The 21,188-nt window shown below is 43.1% G+C and overlaps 2 protein-coding genes across 13 annotated transcripts in view; one reads left to right on the top strand and one right to left on the bottom strand.

The window, feature by feature from the left end:
* LOC102298838 (SH3 and multiple ankyrin repeat domains protein 2) overlaps window positions 1-7,755 on the top strand; it is a 200,258-nt gene extending 192,503 nt beyond the window's left edge. For all 7 annotated transcript variants that reach the window (XM_042213994.1, XM_042213992.1, XM_042213990.1 and 4 more), the window contains one exon: window positions 895-7,755. In XM_042213994.1, the coding sequence (XP_042069928.1) occupies window positions 895-1,435 (541 nt within the window). In that variant the 3' untranslated portion in view covers window positions 1,436-7,755. The remainder of the gene's footprint in view (window positions 1-894) is intronic.
* A 126-nt stretch (window positions 7,756-7,881) lies between these two features.
* On the bottom strand, window positions 7,882-21,072 carry LOC102299463. Of its 6 annotated transcripts, XM_014329148.2 has the most exons (9): window positions 20,095-21,072; window positions 19,402-19,528; window positions 18,748-18,817; window positions 18,517-18,626; window positions 18,334-18,431; window positions 18,142-18,256; window positions 17,980-18,036; window positions 11,633-11,680; window positions 7,883-11,110 (listed from the first exon to the last, which is right to left on the bottom strand). In XM_014329148.2, exons 1-9 carry the CDS (start codon window positions 20,178-20,180, stop codon window positions 10,583-10,585), a joined length of 1,239 nt encoding a protein of 412 aa, XP_014184634.1. In that variant the 5' UTR covers window positions 20,181-21,072; the 3' UTR covers window positions 7,883-10,582. The 6 variants fall into 6 exon arrangements, with proteins under 6 accessions (XP_014184638.1, XP_014184634.1, XP_042069933.1 ...); XM_014329152.2 differs by lacking the exon at window positions 17,980-18,036 and having other exon boundaries at window positions 7,882-11,110; XM_042213999.1 differs by having other exon boundaries at window positions 17,980-18,256; window positions 18,748-18,812; window positions 19,724-21,072.
* Between the last annotated feature and the right edge of the window lie 116 nt (window positions 21,073-21,188).

The raw sequence follows: 21,188 nt of genomic DNA, 5'->3' as shown, positions 1-21,188 counted from the left end.
TTACATATGGTGAGCTTACCGGTCCAGCTCAAACCCACAACTATGGTGTATTTACTATTAGTTTCACCTCAGCTTCTCTTTATTTTCTTAATGCTTTACTAAATACTCGTTAAATCATCAGAGATACGCAGTTTAAAGAGAAATGCATTACTGATGTACTTTTAATATTTCTGCATTAAATCATTTTCAGAAGAAGAAAATCTGGATTTTTCACCTGATCTTAATGATCACATCTTGTGCTCATATTACAATAATGGTGTGTTAGTTCAAAGATACACTAACAAGTTCATAGTAGCTAACTAAATAACCACAGAACTGGAAAATGGCCTCAGACTTTGTGTACCTGCTGTTTGCATATGGTGCCACCTTGTGGTCTTTTGAAGTATTGCACTATTCCGCTATTTGCAAGTCTTTAGTGACTGAAAAGTATGCCGTTGAAGAATTGCTTTGAGTCATTGCTCAGTCAGTTTTGCAGCATGAGCGCCAGCAGTCACAGTGTAACCAGGCCTTCCTGGCCTCGAGGATAATAAGTGTTTTGCACTTTGTGGTAAACTCTCCCTTCATGGAGTCTCTACACTGCAGACTGTGACAGTGATACGCCTGCATCCTCAAGGGTCCTGACCTACCTTCATGTTGTAAAGTGGTTTTTCTTAATCTGTGATACTTTGACCCTTTGCTGTTAGCTTCTGTTAGCAACCTGTTGCAACCACATGTTATTGTAAACGTAGAACTGGACTGAATAGAGTCTGACTAAGATCTAATCCAGGTTTTAAATTATGATTTCAGTTGCACATTTATTGCACGTTTCCTTAAAGTGCCAAAGAAATGCAAAGTGTTTTATGTTGGCTCAGTCTGACCCGAACTAACCGCTCATCTCTTCTTTGTCCCTCTTAGGCCTCCTACCGATGACTCAGGAATGCGTAACAATGCTGCCGCCGCTACCACCCTCACCTCCACCCCTCCCAGCAGTCTCCCATCCCAGACGCACCCCTGCAGCCCTCCAGACTCGGCGTCCTCCCTCACCCCCTGCTCTTCACTGCCTCCCTCTGTGTCACCCACTCTCACAGACGTCTTCGGCCTGCCAACCCCACCTTTGGGCAGCGGCGGCGGCTACAGCCTGAGCTCCTCGTGTGGCGGCAGCGGGAGCTCGCGCTCTCCATCTCCACTTACGCTGATGCAGGCCGTGGCAGCCTCAGGCAAGCCTTTCGCCTCCAAACCCATGGAGCTGTGGAGCAAGCACGACGTGGCGGACTGGCTGGAGAGTCTCAACCTGGGGGAGCACAGGGACGCTTTCCTGGACAATGAGATCGAGGGTGCTCATCTGCCCTCGCTGCAGAAGGAGGACCTGATAGACCTGGGCGTGACAAGAGTGGGCCACCGCATGAACATCGAGAGGGCCCTCAAGCTGCTGCAGGACAGACAAGCCCCGAGGTGACGGGCTGGCGACATGTGGAGTCAGGGCCAAGGAGAGGGAGGTGTCACGAATCACTTTTACCAATCTCTTCATCAGACATAATCTCAAGACGTGGAACCGGGTGGAAGTTTTGTCCAAGCTGATGCTGCCTCTTGCTGTGTTTGTCTCCTCCCATCCTCCGCTGTCGGCCTCATCTCAGTGCTCCAGTGTTGTTCGCCCTCTTCCTGCTTCCCACTGTCCTGAGCATCAAGGGATCATGGGATGTTTGGGGGAACTGCAGGGGGAGAAAGAAGAGAATAGCTGCTATGTCAAATCAAGGCGAGAGAAAGGAGGACAGTATGTGGGACTGTAAAGAAAACAACATATTCTGGAAACACTGGGAAAAAACACTTGTCTGGAAGTTTCTTCACACAAAGACTCGTGGTCACCTGACTGCTTTGGATACTCAAGACTTTTTCCATACACCCCGGTGTGGGTGCATGAAAACCCAGCTGAGCTGGTCGTTGCTCCTTTTCTATCTTTGCTAGAGTTTGTTCAGAGAATATTTCTTCACTAGAGTCCTACCGGAGTTATATTTCTGGGTGCATCTAAGGTTGTAGAGAACAATTTGAGATAGACTTCATTTTTGTTCTTTTTTGTTCTTTTTTGCTTTTCACCTGTTTGTGTCAAAACAACAGCATTTGCTGACATGTTTAACTAATACTAAACCATATCCACACACACACACACACTTTCTGCACAGTGCCACAAGCTGACGAATGAGATTTCACACAGTCTTTACATCCTGAGCACTTACACACGTGTAGTTACTGCGATGGCCTTCTTCCCTGACAAAGATCAAAGTGTGGAGAGGGGTGGTCACCAGAGGAGGAGCTGCGCCCGAGCTGGGTCCGTGAAGTCCTGCGGCAGTCCGCACCCGCTCGGTGTCCACCTCGTGACTCAAGAAAAACCAAGGTGAGGATGCAAGATGGACGTACAGATGTTGGAACAGGAAAATGGTTGTGCCAGCTTCGCTGAGAGTGCGTCCTTCTCCTCTCTCGGTTTTTCCTTTCCTACTTCTGTGTGCATGTGTGTGTGTTAATAGTTCACCCAAAATATCATTAAGGTCCATTTAACTATTTCTATGAATCTGCTATATAGGGCACTTATAGGGAAACTAAAAGTGTTACTTTTTGTATTTTTACCATCAAATCTTCTTCACTTACAGCAGGTCGGCACCTGCCCACAGTATGGCCCACAGTAACGCTAACGTACCAGACACCCTGTGTGTAAGTGGTAGAACAGAGTGGTTATTACACTGTGTGTTTCTAGCATTCGTGCATTATTTTGGGAAATCCACTTACTCGCTTTCTTGCTGTGAAATAGAAAGATCGATATCGCTCTCTTACTGGTCGCTGAGAGCTGGAGTGAAATGCGAAACATCCGTCCACCTGTTTTATGCTCACTTTCAATGAGAGCAGAAGATATGACACATCGATACGCATAAACACGCATTTATTCAAACAAAGGAAAACTATCAACCAACAATCTAGCCCCAAATGATGCGTGTGGTCTAAACCTTACTAAGCTTCCACTGTGTGGGATGATGAGAAGATGGTCAAGTTTTTCACATGAGTTTGACTTTCAACTGGAACTTTGTCATTTCAAGAGAGAGACTGTCTTTCACAAACTAGTACCAACTACTCGGCTTTGCTACTTTGATAAATGTACTGCAGATAGTGCTGGCAGGATTCTTACACTGGATCCAAGCTAGGAGACATCATCCTGTAGTTTGTTTATATACATTTCCCTTGTTTTTCCTGGTCCTTAGCAGGATATAACACCGGACAGCAGTAATGCACCTACAGGCTGTTTGCATCGTTAAATCACAAAAATGAGAGAAGGCCACCAGAGGCCTGTACTGTGCAGCAGGATTTTAGGCCATCCAAGTAACTTCTGGGTTAACTCTTGGTTTTCTGTAGTGCAAAGGTGGTTGACATCATACTGGGGTACATCGCTATGGTAACTTACGATGTCCACCTAAGTCATTGGCTACTGACCAATCAATTCTCCAGAAAATAGCAGGATCCCTCTGACCTCTACAGGCAGAGTAGGAGGGACTAAAGTCTTTCAGCAGTGCCTAATGTCTCTGCGCTTCCCTGATGATTATCAGAAATAAATATAGATTTGTAGATATAACTTTATAATTGAATGTTTTATCCGTCAGCTGCATCCTAAAACAGGACACCTACACTGTACTTGCTGTCCTCATATGACATCTCTGCACAGATTAAGCCTTTGAACTGTTTTTATATTTAATCTGTCAAACCCCTTAAACAGCACTGAGTCTGCAGCTGAAAGAATAAAAACTAAAACTGTCAGAAGGTTACAGATTGTAGATTCTCTGCTGGGGAAACACATTTTACATGTGCAGCTTGTTAAGCTGGACCTACAACCACAGAACGAAGCGTAAACTTTCCCATTGTCCCCCGAATGTGCGCATATAAATTTGGTGATTTAGAAAATGTGTAAAATGTTGTTATACTTGATTCTGATCTGCTGCGAGATATCTTTTGCAGCTACTGGGATGAAGATCGCCCAACAAGAGCACCTGTTCAACCAGTCAGATTCATTTCTCCTTTATCAGGCTGTGGGCAGTAACATTTAATGTTTAAATGACTCCTGTTTAAAGTTTCAGATCTTTAAAGTGCACCTTAAAAACAAACAGCAGCATGGAGAGAGCATTCAGGAATAATATAAATGTTGCAGCTGTGTGCGAGAAATCACCAGATTCATGATTTGTAGCACTGCTGTCCCATCTTATTTGCAGCAATGTTGCATTTGCTGTTAGATTTTTATCATCATCTGATTGGTGTGGGTGACACTCACAGGGATCGTTTTGTGTGGAAGAAGACTCATATATGACCAGTGAAATGCTCCTTTCAGATTGGTCAAATGCTGCCAACACCACTCCTTTCATATACCTGTGCTGATGAAACCCTAAATTAGTTTTGGCAGTTGATAACCAGCTTTGAGTGACCACTTATCCTCATTGCTAATGTTAGGATGAGTGAATCCACATAATGGCAAGTTGGTTGTGTAGAACTTGCTGTGGTACAGGGCCCAGGTGTTCTAACTCAGTACCAGATACTGGACTGGTAAATCATCTGTCTGCTAAAGTGTTTGCTTTATGAGACAGACATGCTGGAAGCATTACGCTTAATCCAAAGATTAAGTAAATGGTAAATGGACTGGTTCTAGCGCTTTTCTACTCATCTGAGCACTCAAAGCGCTTTACACAACTTGTGCAGTCACCCATCTTTCTAAGATGTGCATGAATGCATAGCTAACATTCACACACATTCATACATTCACATGGATGCATCGGAGAGCAATTTGGGGTTAGTATCTTGCCCAAGGATATTTGGCATGTAGACTAGGGGAAGCCAGGAATCGAACCACCAACCTTCCGATCAGTGGATGACCTGCTCTACCTCCTGAGCTACAGCCACTCACGTCAGTTACTAGTGAATATCAGTATTTTTACTTTAAATGTCAGTCCTATTTAGAGCACACACGTGTTTCTAGATCACTGAAGGATCATTTTTTCTGTATTATAAAACAAAAAAGGTTTCGTACATATCGGACAAAACATACACGGACACAACACGTTAGTATCCAATGATAATCAGTTGGAATATCACGTGATTCTGTGTAGAAAAGGACACTCATTTAGAAACAATGTTTCTCTTTTACGACTGCATTTACAGCTTTAGAAGGTGTAGACAGTAAAAAGTCAAACTCAGGTACACTAACTAAATTGCTCAGTTGAAGAATGCATTGACTTATAGAAGTAGGTAAAACTGAGATGTTCATGCAGTTCTCTGTGCAAAGAGTGCAAAGTAGGTTAGCTTAGCATCGAGTCGAGCCACAGGTTGTGAAAAGATTTGTTGGTGAGGACCTTTATCTTGTCTTTGATTATTGAGGTGGATATTTCTCCCTGAGCTCGACTCACAGACTGGTACAGATTTTCTTCCTGGAAGAAAGCGGTGTGTGTATTTCCCAAAATACTGAGCTGCTTAAGGTTCTCACTGGATGGCGCTTTGTTGCGTTTGAATCCAGTGTGAAATCCTTTACAAACATTCTTTGTTTACTTTTGAACTTTTACATGTTTGAATATACCAGAATGCTTTAAGCAAACTAACGTTTAAGAACTTCAGTTCAGTGATTGGTATTTCAAAAGCTACGATAAGTAACATTTTTATGGAACAAAAAGGATCATTGAAACATTTTGTATGCTGTTTTTTGCTTATGAGGAAAATAATAATAAACTGTGTGCATTTGGTTAACTTGAGTTCAAATCTGACCAGATTCAAAAATGGAAAAACTGGAACAGTCCTTCGTGGTGGCAAGCAGCACTAAAGCAAACTAATAGTCACCGACTCTGAAAGCAGACTCTTTGTCTTTAGGGCGTAACAGGACACTTTCTTCTAAACGTCCTTAACTGCAAGCTGGAGTCAGATATCATCGAATCACGCTGAACCATTTTCGAGCTTTGGGTTTTACATAATTATGTGTTCACATTGCCGTCTCCTACATTCTAACCACTGTGCAAGAAACGGAGAATAATCACTTGACCAAGCCAGCACGCGGTCATCAGTGTGAGCCCGGCGTGAGAGCAGACAGGGATAGAAAACTGCTGCTCGATTCGAGTCCCATAGTTTCACCGCAGCAGAGGCAGGATTCAGACCAGGCAGGAGTCAGACGGTGTGTTTGCCAGCAGTGATAACGGGCTATCGGAAGTAGAAGTGCAGTATGCGCTGTCGTGTATATAAGAGTGTTTAAATGGATTAAAATGTCTATTAGATTATATGTATAGATCTATTCAGATGTTTAGAAGAAAAAAATTCTAAGAAGATAGATTTATTGTTGTCAGAGCTGACCTGATGACCTAAGCACTGGTCTCATCTGCCCCGTCATCATCTGTAACCAGCTCGCCCCCCTCCGCCCTCCACCTCCGTCAGTCACACAGCTCCGTAGATAGAAGGCGCTCTCTCCAAGTAGATTTTTTCAGAGCACTCTTAGATAGAGCGTTGATATGTGCTTGACAGTAAGCAGTGTCTGGAAATATATCTGGTTTTCTTCTGCCCTTATTTGCGTTCATGTCGCACTCCACAGCTTCACGTAGGCGCTGCTTTTTGAGGTGACAAATGAAACATACACAAGTTCTGTGTTCTGTGAACATTAGCCGTACGGAGGCCGGCACGGGACAATGCTGCTACAATCCTGTTCCTGTTTGAACTTCTTTTCAAAACACGTACAGTGGCGTGCCAGGCGGGGCAGAAAAGCACAGTATTTTTAAAGATTTGTATAGAGTTCTATGAAATTTTATAGAGGTTACCTGAACAAAAACTGTTCAACACTGATGTGTGGATTGCCAAACAGAAATACCATATATACGTAGATGCGATGTGGATATTATTAAACTTATGGGTTATGTAAGAAGCAATATTTATTCTAACTGAATCTCCTTGGTTGTGTTTTCTTTTGCCATTTTAAAGTTACATATCATGATGCAATCACTTGTCAGTGTTTTATTAAGCGTTGCCTAAAATAGATGCACTCTCTACTGCAGTAGTAATCATATACTTTGACCAATCAAGTGACCACTGAACCCAGGCTTTGAAATCCCCGAGTCTGGGTTTTTGTTAAAAAACACAAAAGTTACATTTCTAAAAGTATATCTGCAGGCCATGTTGATAGGAAACTATATGAAACGTATATATATATATATGTGTGTATGTATACATACAGAGATCCACCAAAAAGATGTGCGGTGCCTGTTGATCCCTTCCTGTGGATCAGTGGGTCACTCAGCACTTTTATCTGTGGACATGTAGAGCTGAGTAGATGTAGTAATAATCTTTAAAGAGCATCACCGTAGCGTGGCGTTTCACCGGGCCGTGTTCACCACAGGCATGGCTCACTAACCCACTTCCACTCCCCGTCAAAACACTGCTCCCACTCTTTCATTGTCCAACATTTGGGTAACTTTTTCTTTTTTTTATTTTCTTTTTGATCAATTAAGTTCTGTTTTTTTCCCATGAATAGATTTTACTCATTGATTAAGTCTTCATAGAGGCTAAGATGTTTTCGGTAATTTGTGCAAAGACTTGTGTTCATGTTTTCTATGTTGCTGTAATTTTGTGCTATTAAATCATCATAGAGTCAACTAATTACTGAAATGAAAAGAGAGAGAATTTTCCTGTAACTGCACTCTTCCTTCCCCCTCCCCCCTCAATTCCTCAAAACTTCTTGTATGGCAACCAAAATTCACTGTAAGAAATAAATATAATATTGCACTACTGTATCCCTCTCAGTCCTTATAGTACAGGCCTGGTGCGTGGGTCTAAGTGTCTGTGTGTCAGCTAAGAAGCAGCCAGCCACACCTGAGCCACACCTGAGGTAGTCGGTCTGTGGGGATGAACTAAATCCCGTCATCTGGAATAACAGGAAGCATCTTTTCTTTATTACGCAGACGCTGAATGCTCATATAACTGCGTTTTGTTGTCCTGCTTTGTACGTTCCACAGTTACGGTCTCTTTGTTTTTGGTATGTTGGCTGAGAATCGTGTGCATCGCCAGAATAATCAGACGATTACACCAGAGCGTTTCCTTTTTTTCATTGAATAGGGTGGTCCAGAGAAAATCAGAAAAATTGTGTAAAAATTCCTACTTAAGCACAGTAACAGCGAGTGCTTAGCAACCTTAGTATGGATGAAGACGTAGCTGGAGAGCAGTGAGGTAAAAGTAGTTATGAAGAATAAGTTGGATGATGTTTCTGCATCACAGATGCACAGGGACCCTCCCAGGAGATGATTTGCATACTAACTCCATTAAACTGAACTCAGCTGCTCCTTTGTCACGTGTCACCACAGCAGGAAGCTCCAAATGTGATGTGTCCTGTCCTTACAACAGCCACCAATGGATTTGTGTCTCCAGCTGGAATCAAACCAGTGACCTTTTGCTTGCCAAGTGAACGCTTGAACCACTACATTATGGAGCCACAAACAGAGTACAATATTAATCTTCTAAAGTATTGAGTGATTAAACTTTAAAATATATTAATCCAATTCCACATCAAAGTTTCTAAATTCCAGTATTTATTTAGTACATTGTTCAGTTAAACAGGAATTCTTTTACTCTGTTTCCATGAGAATAAACACAGACCAAAGATTTTTTTGGATGTGTGTCACTGGGCCGAGGCCTCCAGCTGCTGGAGGGGGGTGCTCCTGGATTCCCTGTTCCTTCATCCTCGACCCCTCCCTCCTCGTAGAGCAGCATCCAGATACACCTGGTAGGCCAACTGGGGGCATCCATTAAATGAGGTGGGTGCAAGCTGGCTGGGCTGTTTGTTTCTCCTGTTCTCTCTCTTTCAGGTGGATTCGTTAGCCAGGCTGCAGTCGGTCTCAGCCTCTGGGTGGAGCATCCTTACCTGGCCTGCCTCGCACACCTGTGAGTCATCTGTTTCTTTCATTTAAGACTGCTGTGTAAGTCTGGGTGAGAGGTGGGGTACACCTTGGACAGGTCACCAGTCTGCAGGGCTAACACAGCGAGACAGACTACTGCTGTAGCTCAGGTGGTAGAAAAGGTTACCTGCTAACTGGAAGGCTGGTGGTTCAATCCCTGTCTGCTCAAGTCTGCATGTGAATAAACCACAAGACTTCTGTAGCAATGTGCTTTGGACAGGTGAGGTCAAACTTACTGTAACCTGTAACGGTGGTTGGACGTGTGGTGATCTGAGCTTGTTTTGCAGCCTTGGGCTGAATACAAAGCTTAACGTGCCCGGGGAATCTTTCCATTTACTGGCTTCACGCTAACATCAGCAGTCAGGATAAGAATCACATGATCCAACTCACCAACCCAGCGTTTCCTGATCTAGGTACAAGCTTGTTCACGTGAAAGGAGAATGAAAGTAATCCAGCTGCTGCAGATAAAGTAGTGATGTGAGACTGAGAAGAGTCATCAAGTTAAAGGTAGGAATAAAAACCGACCGCGCTGATCTGTTCTCATCGACTAGTCCATTAATTTAATGTTTATATTTGCATTAGACTGTTTTAATTGAGTTCCATTTTATTTATGCAGCACCAAATCATAACAGCAGTCGCCTCAGTTTTCATTCTTGGAAAGCTGCAGCCCCAATGTTTCATAGTCTGAGAGCAAGTAAAGCACGAAAACAAAACCAGAGTTCAAATGCAGGCATAGTCTACCTGTACAGTACAAACAGGTGCGCTGGTTTATATGTTAATGCTTATAGAACAACAAAACTGTTTGCAGTGAAAAGGGAAAAAAGTCAAGTCATGTCATACCTAGGACCAGATGTTGGTATGCTCCAGTAAGAAGAGAACCACCTTTGTAGTACAGAAAATCCAGTTTTAACCCCAAAGTTACCTGGATAAGATGAAATTGTGCTTTTAGTACAGGCTGCAGCCAAAACCAGTGGTTGACGTGGCTGTGTCCATCATTCATTTACAGTCACAATTCAGCAGTTGTAAGCAGCAGATCAGTTAAAGCTTCCTTTTCCCAAGTCTACAGTTGATCCCTTTACGTTTGGTTCACTCCAGCAGATTCAATGTAGCACTAAAATGTTGGATGTTATCTAGTTTGGTAGTTGCCACATTCACATTACAGCCAAGAGAACCCCAGTGCAAGAACAGGAGACACAAACTGAACCTCAGGGGTCACAAGCTAGACCCAGTGCCAGGCCCAAGCTTGGGTTTATGGGAAGCTTGTGTCAGGAATAGCATCCAATGGAAAATCGGTGTCAAATTATACATGGATCTGTGTGTTAAAATAAGGAGAATAAGGAAGCAACCAAAAGTTCCACTGATTTGAATCATTTATATCATGTTTTCTCTGGCTAGAGTTTCTTCGCACACCCACGTACACGCACCGGACAGCTAAAATACAGCGATGGAGACTGAAACAGCTGATTGTTGGGGGTTTCTTTGTATTATTGCAGCATCTTTACCTTACAATAAGTGCCTTTAGGCACGGCACTATGTAAAATTGAACTGAAATTGAAAAACTAAATCCGTCTAGGTCAAATGCAGGAAAGCTTGAAACAACACAGACAAGTTAGAATGGCCTAAAATAATTTATTATCAAATTAACAACATTTTATATTTATTTAGTCCTGATTTACTTCAAGGGTGCTAACATTTAGCTCTTGACACGCAGCACTTTTTTTCTCATGTGTGCGTTTTCTGTTTTGTGCTGTTTCCTTCAGCTCGGCCACCACCCTGCACATCACATATTTATTCACGGCGACCCTCTCGATGGCCTTTGAGTGGGCAGGATGGATGCGGTGGAGCTCACTGAAAGCACCGCTGGCTCTGAGGTAGGCCTTTAATTTCTTCGGGGCCATTGCATTTGGGGGGATTTTTTGGATGACACTGTCACATTTCGAAATGCATTCTTTGAAAGCTTCGGATGGATGAAGCAGCCGGGCAGAGGTTGGGCTTTTCTTCACAGCTGAGACGGCATCCTTCTCCATCCGTGTGTGATAGTTGTGCTCAGTGTCATTGGTCTCCACAAGCAAACTTTCACATTCGGTACAAGCACTGACTTCTGGATCTTGAGCCACTTTCTGCACCACCCATCCAGCTACATCAGCAAGTTTCTCCTCCTCACCTCTCTCTGGGTCACCCGGTGTGTCCTAAAAAAAAGAACCGTTAGTGAAAGCTGAACTATTACAAAAATGTGTTGACCATGTTCACCATTTCTCCTAACCCCAGTCAGAGAACCCACAGAGACACAGAGAGCACGCAAACTCCTCACAGAAAGGTCCCAGACTGCATTTGAACGCAGCATCTTTTAATTGTGAGGTGACCGAGCCAACTACTACAGTTCGAGTCATTTAAAGTAAACCGTCTGAACGTCTGAAGCTATGGTTCTCTTCAAGTGAGGGTGTTTGAAGATCTCAGAGATTTATTCTCGTCGACAGTCTCAAAGCCAAAACTCACTGAAATCTTAAAGCTGATCCTTAATTTTTTAAAAAAAGGTTTCATATCTTTGTTTTGCCCTCACATTTTTTTTCTTATACAGACACAAGAACGTTTGAGCCTCGACTTTTTTTCAGCTCTTCAGCTCAGAGAGCGCAAACATAAATAATTAAAACATGCACAGCTCAATTGCCTTGATTTGCTAAAAACACACTCTTCACTGTTACTGTCATCACCTTCTGACTGGCAGGCCATCCCAAAGGCTCCCGATCCTCCTCTTCACTCTAGTTTAAGAAAGAAATACAGTTTCATTCACAAACAAGTAATAACAGAGTGATCATTCACACAATGGCCTGAAGTGAGGTTCATTCTTTTACTGAAGACATTTAAAAGTCTCTCTCAGACACGCATTCAATTGGAACATATGTGTGGCATCTTTGACCAGGTACAGTCTAACAAAGTGAACATTTTTACATTCAGCCATGACCATATGGTCATTGATATGGTCATTTGGCACAATGTGCTATTCCCATTTTATTACGCTACCTGAAATCTAAATTGCTCAGTCTGAGCCAGTCCCACCAACGTACGCCATCTGATCCTTCGTAATTATTCTCCCCTGACACCACGTTGTGTTTTCGTGTCTCCTTCAGACTTCACCTTCTTCCACTCTGTCACTCTGTGTTCCTCCCTCTTCTTGAAGTATTTAACACAGCAATTTCCATTCTTTTTACAAAATCCACTATCATCTGTAGGGTCGTTTAAGTGTTAACTACCTAACTACCGTATTTTCCGCACTATAAGGCGCACTTAAAATCCTTTAATTTTCTCAATAATCTACAGAGTGCCTTATGTATGAATTCTGGTTGTGCTTACTGACCTCGAACCTTTTTTTGATGCAGTACACGGCGCTTAAAAAGTTGTCAAAAATGTTTTAGTACGACTTTGGTAAGCTACGAAGCCGAACCGCTTGATGGATTGTTGGAGCATTACGGCTACCGTAGTCAGGAGCCTCGCGGAGTAATCTGGGTCCTAAACTCCGTCTGCTTCAGGTCTCAAAGTCAAACAAACACTGCGGCATCACTGAGAGTTACAAACTGTCTAAATTCTTTCATCTGTAATAAAATGATCAGCGTTGCTGCTTTACCAGGTGTAACAATTAAGTTTAACATCCAGGCATCCATGAAAACAGAATTTATTAAATGTAAAAGTTAGCAGGAAGTTAGCTCACTAGCTAAGCACGATATAGCATGTTCTGACTGATAGATTTCTGACAACATTCAAACGTACAGCTCTGCTATCACTTCCAACATAAATGAAGACAGAAAGCTAAACAGCAGTGACGTTTGTAGGGTTACTGAAGTTGGGCTAGCTGGTATAGAGATTGAAAATGTGACGTCATTCAGGGGTAAAACTGCAAAGGATTCTGGGAACTCATGGCAAGAGGTACTAGCGCACGCAGGCTTTCAATTGAAATTACATTACACAGCGATAAAAAGAAACACAAAAAATGGCAAGAAGCTGTTGTATTATTAACTGCAATAGCCGGTCGCATGACAGCCACGGGAAGCCGACAGGTAAAGACATCAGTTGTTATCAGATTACGTCGTTTCATGGGCTGCATCCTCCTGAGGCCGCATTTGTAGACAGATTATGTCACAGCGACGCGACGAAGGCTGTCCAAATTCGTAGACTCTTCCGAATGCAGCCGACAAACGTATGTCCTTCGTGGCCTACCATATCCCAGAATTCATAGCGCGGCCCAGCCAAACTCCAGTTTCCAACAATGGCGGCCGCTACTAAGTTTTAAAATTACTCTTACTAATCTTTCTGGGTCACAAAATAAACTTTTAACATGTTTTCAGGCGAGAAAGTAGCTGTCAAATATCTGCTCGGTTTATCAAGATATCGCATATTTGCAAAAGTGCTTCGACATTTTCGGAGACGTCTGCTACCCACCAGCTCGATAGCTAGTCGGGAGCTTGAGGGTCACTGAAGCCGCCGAGAACGGCACAACTCCCGGTACATCATTTTCAGATCACTTTCGCTACTCAGGTTAAACGTAATATATAAGTCACTTAGACAACCTAAAAGTGTTATTGTTGGGCTTTTTTCAGTGTTTTATTTGTTCGTGAGTTAATCGGTTTGGCTGAGATTAAAGTTATTAGATTAGATAAAATAAAACTTTATTAATCCCCCGGGTGGGTTCCTCCTTGGTTTTCACACAGCTGACTGAACGTCAAACAGAAAACTGATTAAACAGAAGTATGAGATGGTCGAGAATTTACGCCAGTGTCCTGTTATATTTTGGATAGCAAGGAGCAGACAGACGAGTTTATTAAACTCCACCGAGACAGCGGTGACGCTAATCTGAAGGCTAGACCGTCCAATTTCCCCAACCGTTTACTTCCGGCCTACCCGACCTTCTGAGGACCCGGCCCACGTACACCGCGAAGGCCGGGTCCTCAGGAGGATGCAGCCCATGAATTTGGACACGACCCTTGTGTTTGTTTTGATTCGTGGCCTTCTCAAATGGTGCCGCGCTCCCACAATGCATTGCGGCGTTACGTCAACTCCAAAGCTATGTTTGCTACGTGATCACTAGCTACACAGCTATGTTAGCATAACATAAATGCAGTGAAGCTGGAGGATGAACTCGCTTTTTCCACTCAATAAATGTTAACCCGAGGGTTCCCGATGGTTAGGGACAAATGCAATCGCATGGCAGGATGCTGTAAACGGACCAAACTTCAGTCAGGAGAACAACTGAGATAATCCATCCACAATACGAGGTTAGTCATTAATATACTGCAACAACATGGGAACAGAGCAACTGCCAGAGAATTCAGCATTAATGAATCAATGGTACAGAAGTGGAGGAAGCAAGAAGAATGAGCTGAGTAAAGTTTGACTTATCTGACTGCTTTGTTTCACTTAATGCGCCTTATGGTCCGAAAAATACGGTGGTACTCTTCTCCTCTGTTCTGTGGACAGCTACAGGTACCTTGGTGTTCATCTGGACAATAAACTGGACTGGACTCATAATTCAGATGCTCTCTACAGAAAAGGGCACAGCAGGCTGTTTTGCTCTTTTGGAGTGAAGGACCGACTCCTGAAGACCTTCTATGACTCTGTGGTGGCCTCAGCCATCTTTTACGGTGTGGTCTGCTGGGGACAGGAAGAGACCGAAGAGGCTGGAGGCCCAGCTCTGTTCTAGGACGCTCTCTGGACCCTGTGGAGGTGGTGAGTGACAGGAGAATGGCGGCTAAGCTGTCATCGCTGTTGGTCAGCATCTCCCAGCCCGTGCAGGAGACTCTGACATCACTGAGCAGCTCCTTCAGTGGCAGCTGCGGCACCCACGATGTGGGACGGAGAGACTCCGCAGGTCTTTCCTTGCTACTGCTGTCAGACTCCACAACAAAGATTTCGCAGCTGACCAAACACACACATCTACACAGGTGCAATAACACTAAGTAATTTTTTTTCTTCTGACAATGTAGTATTTTATTCTATTGTATATAGTGTTTTATTCTTATTATCTTATCCTAACATCTCCCAAACATCTCCCAGTGTCACAGTGGATCAGGTCAGGAGGCAACTGAGGAAGCTTCGCCCCAGAAAGGCAGCAGGCCCAGACAAGGTGTGTCCTAGGATGCTAAAGGCGTGTGCTGCTGAACTTGGGGAGCCGCTACAACGAGTCTTCAACCTCAGTCTGCGACTGGGGAGAGTGCCCGCCCTATGGAAGACATCCTGCATCGTCCCGGTCCCCAAAAAGAACCGGCCCAATGAGCTGAATGACTTCCGACCGGTGGCACTGACGTCACATCTTATGAAGACTCTAGAGCGGCTCTTCCTCAACCTCCTCCGACCACAGGTACAACATGCCCAGGACCCACTACAGTTTGCATACAAGGCGGGTGTCGGAGTGGAGGATGCCATCCTGTACCTCCTACACAGAGCCCACTCACACCTGGATGGGGGAAAAGGCACGGTCAGGATCCTGTTTCTTGACTTTTCCAGTGCCTTTAATACCATCCGGCCCTGTATGCTTCAGGAAAAACTGAACAGGATGGAGGTGGACCCCTGCCTGGTGGCTTGGATCTCCGACTACCTCACCGACAGACCACAGTACGTCAGGCTGAAGGACATCACGTCTGACACAGTGGTCAGCAGCACAGGAGCACCACAGGGAACTGTGCTGTCCCCTCTTCTCTTCACCCTGTACACCTCTGACTTCTGCTACAACTCTGAATTATGCCATATTCAGAAGTTTGCAGATGACACAGCCATCATGGGGTGTATCTGGGATGATCAGGAAGAGGAGTACAGAAGTCTGGTGAGGAACTTTGTCGCATGGAGTCACACAAACCACCTGCAACTCAACACCTCAAAGACTAAGGAACTGGTTGTGGACTTCGGGAGGTCCAGAGAAGGTCCACTGCCGGTTCAGATAGAGGGGGAGGAGGTGGAGGTGGTCAACAAGTACAAGTACCTCGGGCTGTGGGTGGACAATAAACTGGACTGGTCATGCAACACAGAGCACCTGTATAAAAAAGCCCAAAGCCGACTGTACTTCCTCAGGAGGCTGAGGTCTTTTAACATCTGCAGGAAGCTCCTGAGGATGTTTTACCAGTCGGTGGTTGCTGGAGTACTTTTCTATGCTGTGGTGTGCTGGGGGAGCAGCACAGCAAAGAAGGACTCATCCAGGCTGGAGAAACTGATCAGGAGGGCTAGCTCTGTGGTCGGCATGAAGCTGGACACTCTGGTGACAGTGGCAGAGAAAAGGACATAAAGAAACTGATGGACATTATGGACAATGCCAGGCATCCTCTGCACACGGCCATTAACAACCAGAAGAGTCTGTTCAGTGACAGGTTGCTTCTCCCCAAGACAAGAACTAACAGACTTAAAAACTCCTTTGTCCCACACGCCATCAGACTGTTTAACTCCTCTCTGGAGGGGAGAGGGAGGGGAAACAGGAGGACAAAGGAGGGGGGAACAACTAAGCTGTAGTGCCTCTTCACCTCACTGTGCAATACTTTTGTAAATAGTCAACAGTGCAATAGACTCAATACTTGAAATGTGCAATTCACTTGTATTTTTATTTTTTATTCCTATTTATTCTATTTATCCCCTTCGTATATTTTATTTATATTGTCTCTGTATTTATATATATGTGTGTGTAATATTCTGTAACTCTGTAACTTCTGTCGGTGCTGTGCTTTTTTGGAAATCGAATTTCCCAGAGGAACCCACCCGAGGGATTAATAAAGTTCTATCTAATCTAATCTAATCTAATCCAGTGTTTTTCTTAATTTTTGCTGCTGTAACTTTGCACTGTCCACTTTCTGCTGTGACACAACAAATTTCCCACGAGTGGGACTAATAAAGGCTCATCTTATCTTATCTTGTTCCCTTCAGCTACATGTCCACTGATGTGTGCTCCAATCACCATTCTCTACCACTTCATCCAACTTACTCCAGAATCCCTCTGTCCCTGTTAACATCAGACGTGTGGGGCATCCTGTCCTCACCTTCAGAACACTACTGCCATACTCTTCCTATCTACACTATGATAGAACAGTTTGAATCCACCTCTAGTGCTCCAGGCCTTGCTTCCCTTCCACCTCATCTCTTGCACACATAATAATATCACACTTCGTTCTCTCCAAAATGCTCAGTATGTTGGATTTATCTATGCTTGGGACCGCCACTAGAAGTATACCGGGTCAAGTCCCCATCAAAAGAAAACCCAGTAATCTGGTATCTCAAATTATTAGAATATCTGATGTCAAGTTTGAGTAATTTACTATTTAAACTGTAGAATTACTACAATAGAAATACTGTATTTCAGTAAATGTGACCCGCTTACTTGACAGTTGTCTGGTTGATGATCATTAGTAGGTAAGAGTGCTGGATCAAAGCATATTAATGGAAAACAGACTGGAAGAGGTACATACGGCAGGAAAAGGTGCTCAAGCACAGGGATGACCTTCAGAGGATTGTCAATGAAATTTGAGAGATCTTCCTTAGAGATCTACTAAGGAGAAAAAAACTGAACCCATGCTCAGTAATTCGGATTCAGAAGTCTGGAGGAAGACCGGAGAGGTACAGGATCCAAGGTCTCTGCGGTCTGTGATGGTTTGTGATGCTATGCCATCTGCTGGTGTGGGTAGTGGTTAGTCCACTTTGTTTTATCAGGTCCAAAGTCAACGCAGAAGATTTCAGAGGACTTCATGCTTTCATCAGCTATTACACTTTATGGAGATTCCTTTTGCAGCAGGACTTAGCCTCTGTTTATGTGCTACAACTATGACCTGATGGTTTGCTCACCGTGTTATTGTTGTGCTTGATTGGCCAGCCAACTTGACTGACATGAATCCCTCTGAGAATCTGTTGGTTAATGTTGAGGTGCTGGAGTTCTGATTTTCATAAACTACAAACCAAAATCTTAAAATTAAAAAAGGCTGAAAATATCTAAGGAATCTAGAATATGTGAAAGTTGACCTCCTGGAACTAAATCATGAAAAAAGAGAACTTCTTTAAAGTATCCAGATTTTTTCGTTAGTACATTCAAACTTACTGGACTCGCTTCCTGACTGACCACCTGGTGCCTCCTCAGAGTGGTTGAAGACGGTAACTGAAACATTTTTTGGAGTTCAGAGTAACAGCTTGGGCTCTGTTTGTACAGCTGGATTGCCATGTCCTTTTGTTTCTTGTCATATCTCTGGCCGTGTTTCCTCACCTTGGCCATGGCTATTTGCTTGTCAAAAAACTCCTTTGCTGCCTGTGGAAGGCAGTCGGAGGCAGCAGTCAGCTGATCGCCTTGGTCACTGCTACTGTTCTGCTGCTGTTCGAGTCTGAAATGAAGCACATTCATATTTACTAAATGTACTGTTTTTACTGCAATGACACATATAACCGAACTGCTACATACTTTCTTTTCAGTTCTCTGATTTTGCTGTTCATGCGGAACTTCATCAGCCGCATTCTGGCCCTCTCTCTCTGCAGAATGCTTTTCAGATCCTTGATTTTCTAAAAGTGTATTAAAAGATATTTATAGTTTCTATGAAAACAACATATTTCAATAGAAAAGCAGGATTCTTTGATTCTGTTTGACCTCATCCTTCTCTGCCAGCAGCTTGTTAAACATTGCCACGACCTGTTCATATGGGGGTGTGTCTTGCAGAGGCACTGGAGCATGAACATCAGTAGAAGGCATCTCCAAATCTAGAAGAACACAATTTCAAATGTTACTACAGCACCAGAAAAGTTACACACAATATGTTTTTAAAAACTGTCTGTCAGAGACAAAAGAATGTAAACCATTATTCTCACTGAATGTCTGTACCTCTCTGTTCCTCCTTTATAGTGTGCAGAAGGATGGGGACGGCTTCAGGAGCCAGACGTTTTCTTCTACCCTTAAAAAACAAAGTGCAACTTTAAGAGAGTCTGCACCAACAAGTAATAAACTTCTATAACATCTGTATGTACAAATTGGTCTGTATGCTGCACCCATTACAAAAGAAAAGGGTGCTTTCAGCTAAATGAAGGCACCTGTGTGATATAAACCGTCAGGACAGCAGGTTACAAGCTAGCAGCAAATGTGCTACTGCCTAATACGTGCAGGTGAATAGTGGCCTTGTGAAAAAAACCTCACATCTGTGAATGAAACTAAGACAGCATGCTTCACACAGAGACTTGGGCCGGCTGCCCCTCCTCCAGCCGGTTCTTCCTGTTAAAAAGGACGTTTTCTTTCCCACTGTTGCCAAGTGCTCACTCATGCTCACTCATAGGGGTTGTAGGGTCTTTTCTCATAGAATATAAAGCACTGTTGTTCTGATTTAGATTTATATAAATGGAATAAAATTGAAATGAAGTGTTGGAACTGAGTCTGAAATCCTGGAGATCGATTGTTAACTTTACAAGAAATACTTGGAAGCAAAAAGAAACAATGGGCTGCTTTCTGCCTTCCTGACCCACATCTGTGAGAAACAGGGTTTACCTTTGAGTTTATGTCCTTTGGCCTGAAATGTTGTTCGCAGACCACATACCCAGCTCTGTCGGACTCTTCTCTCGTCATGTCGGGGGATAAGTCTGCCCTCATCAAATTAAGAAGCCATTTCCGCCTCCTGTATTAATTATTCACATTGCTTCAAAAACAAATCAGATCAGCTTCACAGACTTCTTCTGCATGTTTCGCTATACACGTGTTTAAGAAACAGCTGTTCGCGCATTACTTATGCCACATTACTGCCTGACGTCATTACGTAAAATCAGAAGTGATTTAAACGTATAAAACCAAAGTATTGCTATGTGACAGTTACCTTGGTAACGCCTCGAGGCACCTTTGCTAAAGAAAAACTAATTTGGATGTCTCTTTTTTTAAAGGTCAGTAACCAGGTAAAGCGCTTTTATAACCCTTGACTGGTGACTGTGCGTGGAGTTTTTCGCCCTCCGTGAACATTATAAACGAAAGCTAAATCAAAATGCTACGTAAGTACCTGCAGACGTTACCAAGATGGCTGCCGAGTGGCGAGGTTGCTATAAGGATGAATCACCTAACGGGACTGAGCTGATGTGATTAAATACCACAGAGTAAGAAACCTTGCGTATCTCCGCTGATGTAAGTCTTTAATGACTGGTCTGTTGACGAAAACACGTCATTTAAAACATTGTGATTTTGTGACTAAGTTACCTTGTACTGTCCTTTGGGAATGCGAAAAACGAAAGCCCACAGCCCACTCGATTATTACAGCCGCAGAAAGCACACAAACGTGGCATGCTAACTTGTTATTGTATCCACGTTGTACTAACTAATGCTCATACAACAATTACATTTGATTTTGCAAAAACTGAAGTCCACTAAGCCGCCATCTTGGTAACGCATCCGGGCAGTTATAGCGCCTTCACGTCGTGTCGGAAAAATAAGTGTCCTGCTGTTCCAAGAAGACTGCTGCTTTATAACACATTCACCTGTTCAGCATGGTGCAAGAGTCTGACTGACCCTTCATTTCTTTAGAAATAGGTGCAGTGATTTACTAAAACGTGCAAGTATAGCAAACATAAATGCAAAATATAATGTATAATCCTAATAAGACATAAAATGATAGTATATATTTAATTATATGGAGTCCGTTGGTGACTAAGAATTTCTAGGTGCAAAGTATTCTGTATGCTTTGAACACAAATTCAATGTGAAGTTCTTGTGTTCTCAAATACAGTAATTTGCAGGACAGCTTAACCTATTCAACTGTGAAATGTTCAATATCTTTTTAATGCATGTGTCTGAGATCCCAATTCATTTTGATAAAAAAAAAAAAAAAGAACAGTGAAATTCAGGCTTTTAAGTCTTTGTGATAATCTGAAGCACTGGTGCACGGTCTTTTCAGTGTGCAAAAAAATAAATTATGTGATAAATGAAACTAAAATCTATTAGCAATCATATACATGTCCACACTTTGAAACATAAAATGTAAGCAAATTGGAGATGAACGAACTCTGCACACATTTAACAAAATTATTTTCCCAAGTTGTAAATGGAGTCCCATCTGGAAACTTAAGTTTTAATACAACCAACATTTTCCAAGAGTGTCACAAGATCAAAATAATATGTATGATACTGTAAATGATGTAACCTGTCCTTGTTTGCAGTCACAGCAGTACTGGATGCATTTGCCCAAAATCGTCTACAGATATCATGACATCACTGCAATTTGTTAAACCCCCGATAATTTTTAAATGAATGCGAGACGTTCACTTAAAAATTAACACTAACAAAAAGCCTGAGGG

The sequence above is a fragment of the Haplochromis burtoni genome, unplaced genomic scaffold, assembly GCF_018398535.1.
Source record: "Haplochromis burtoni strain Fernald_Lab_line unplaced genomic scaffold, NCSU_Asbu1 Contig_509, whole genome shotgun sequence".
Lineage (NCBI taxonomy): Eukaryota > Metazoa > Chordata > Actinopteri > Cichliformes > Cichlidae > Haplochromis > Haplochromis burtoni.
This window is presented reverse-complemented; position numbering and strand designations above follow the sequence as displayed.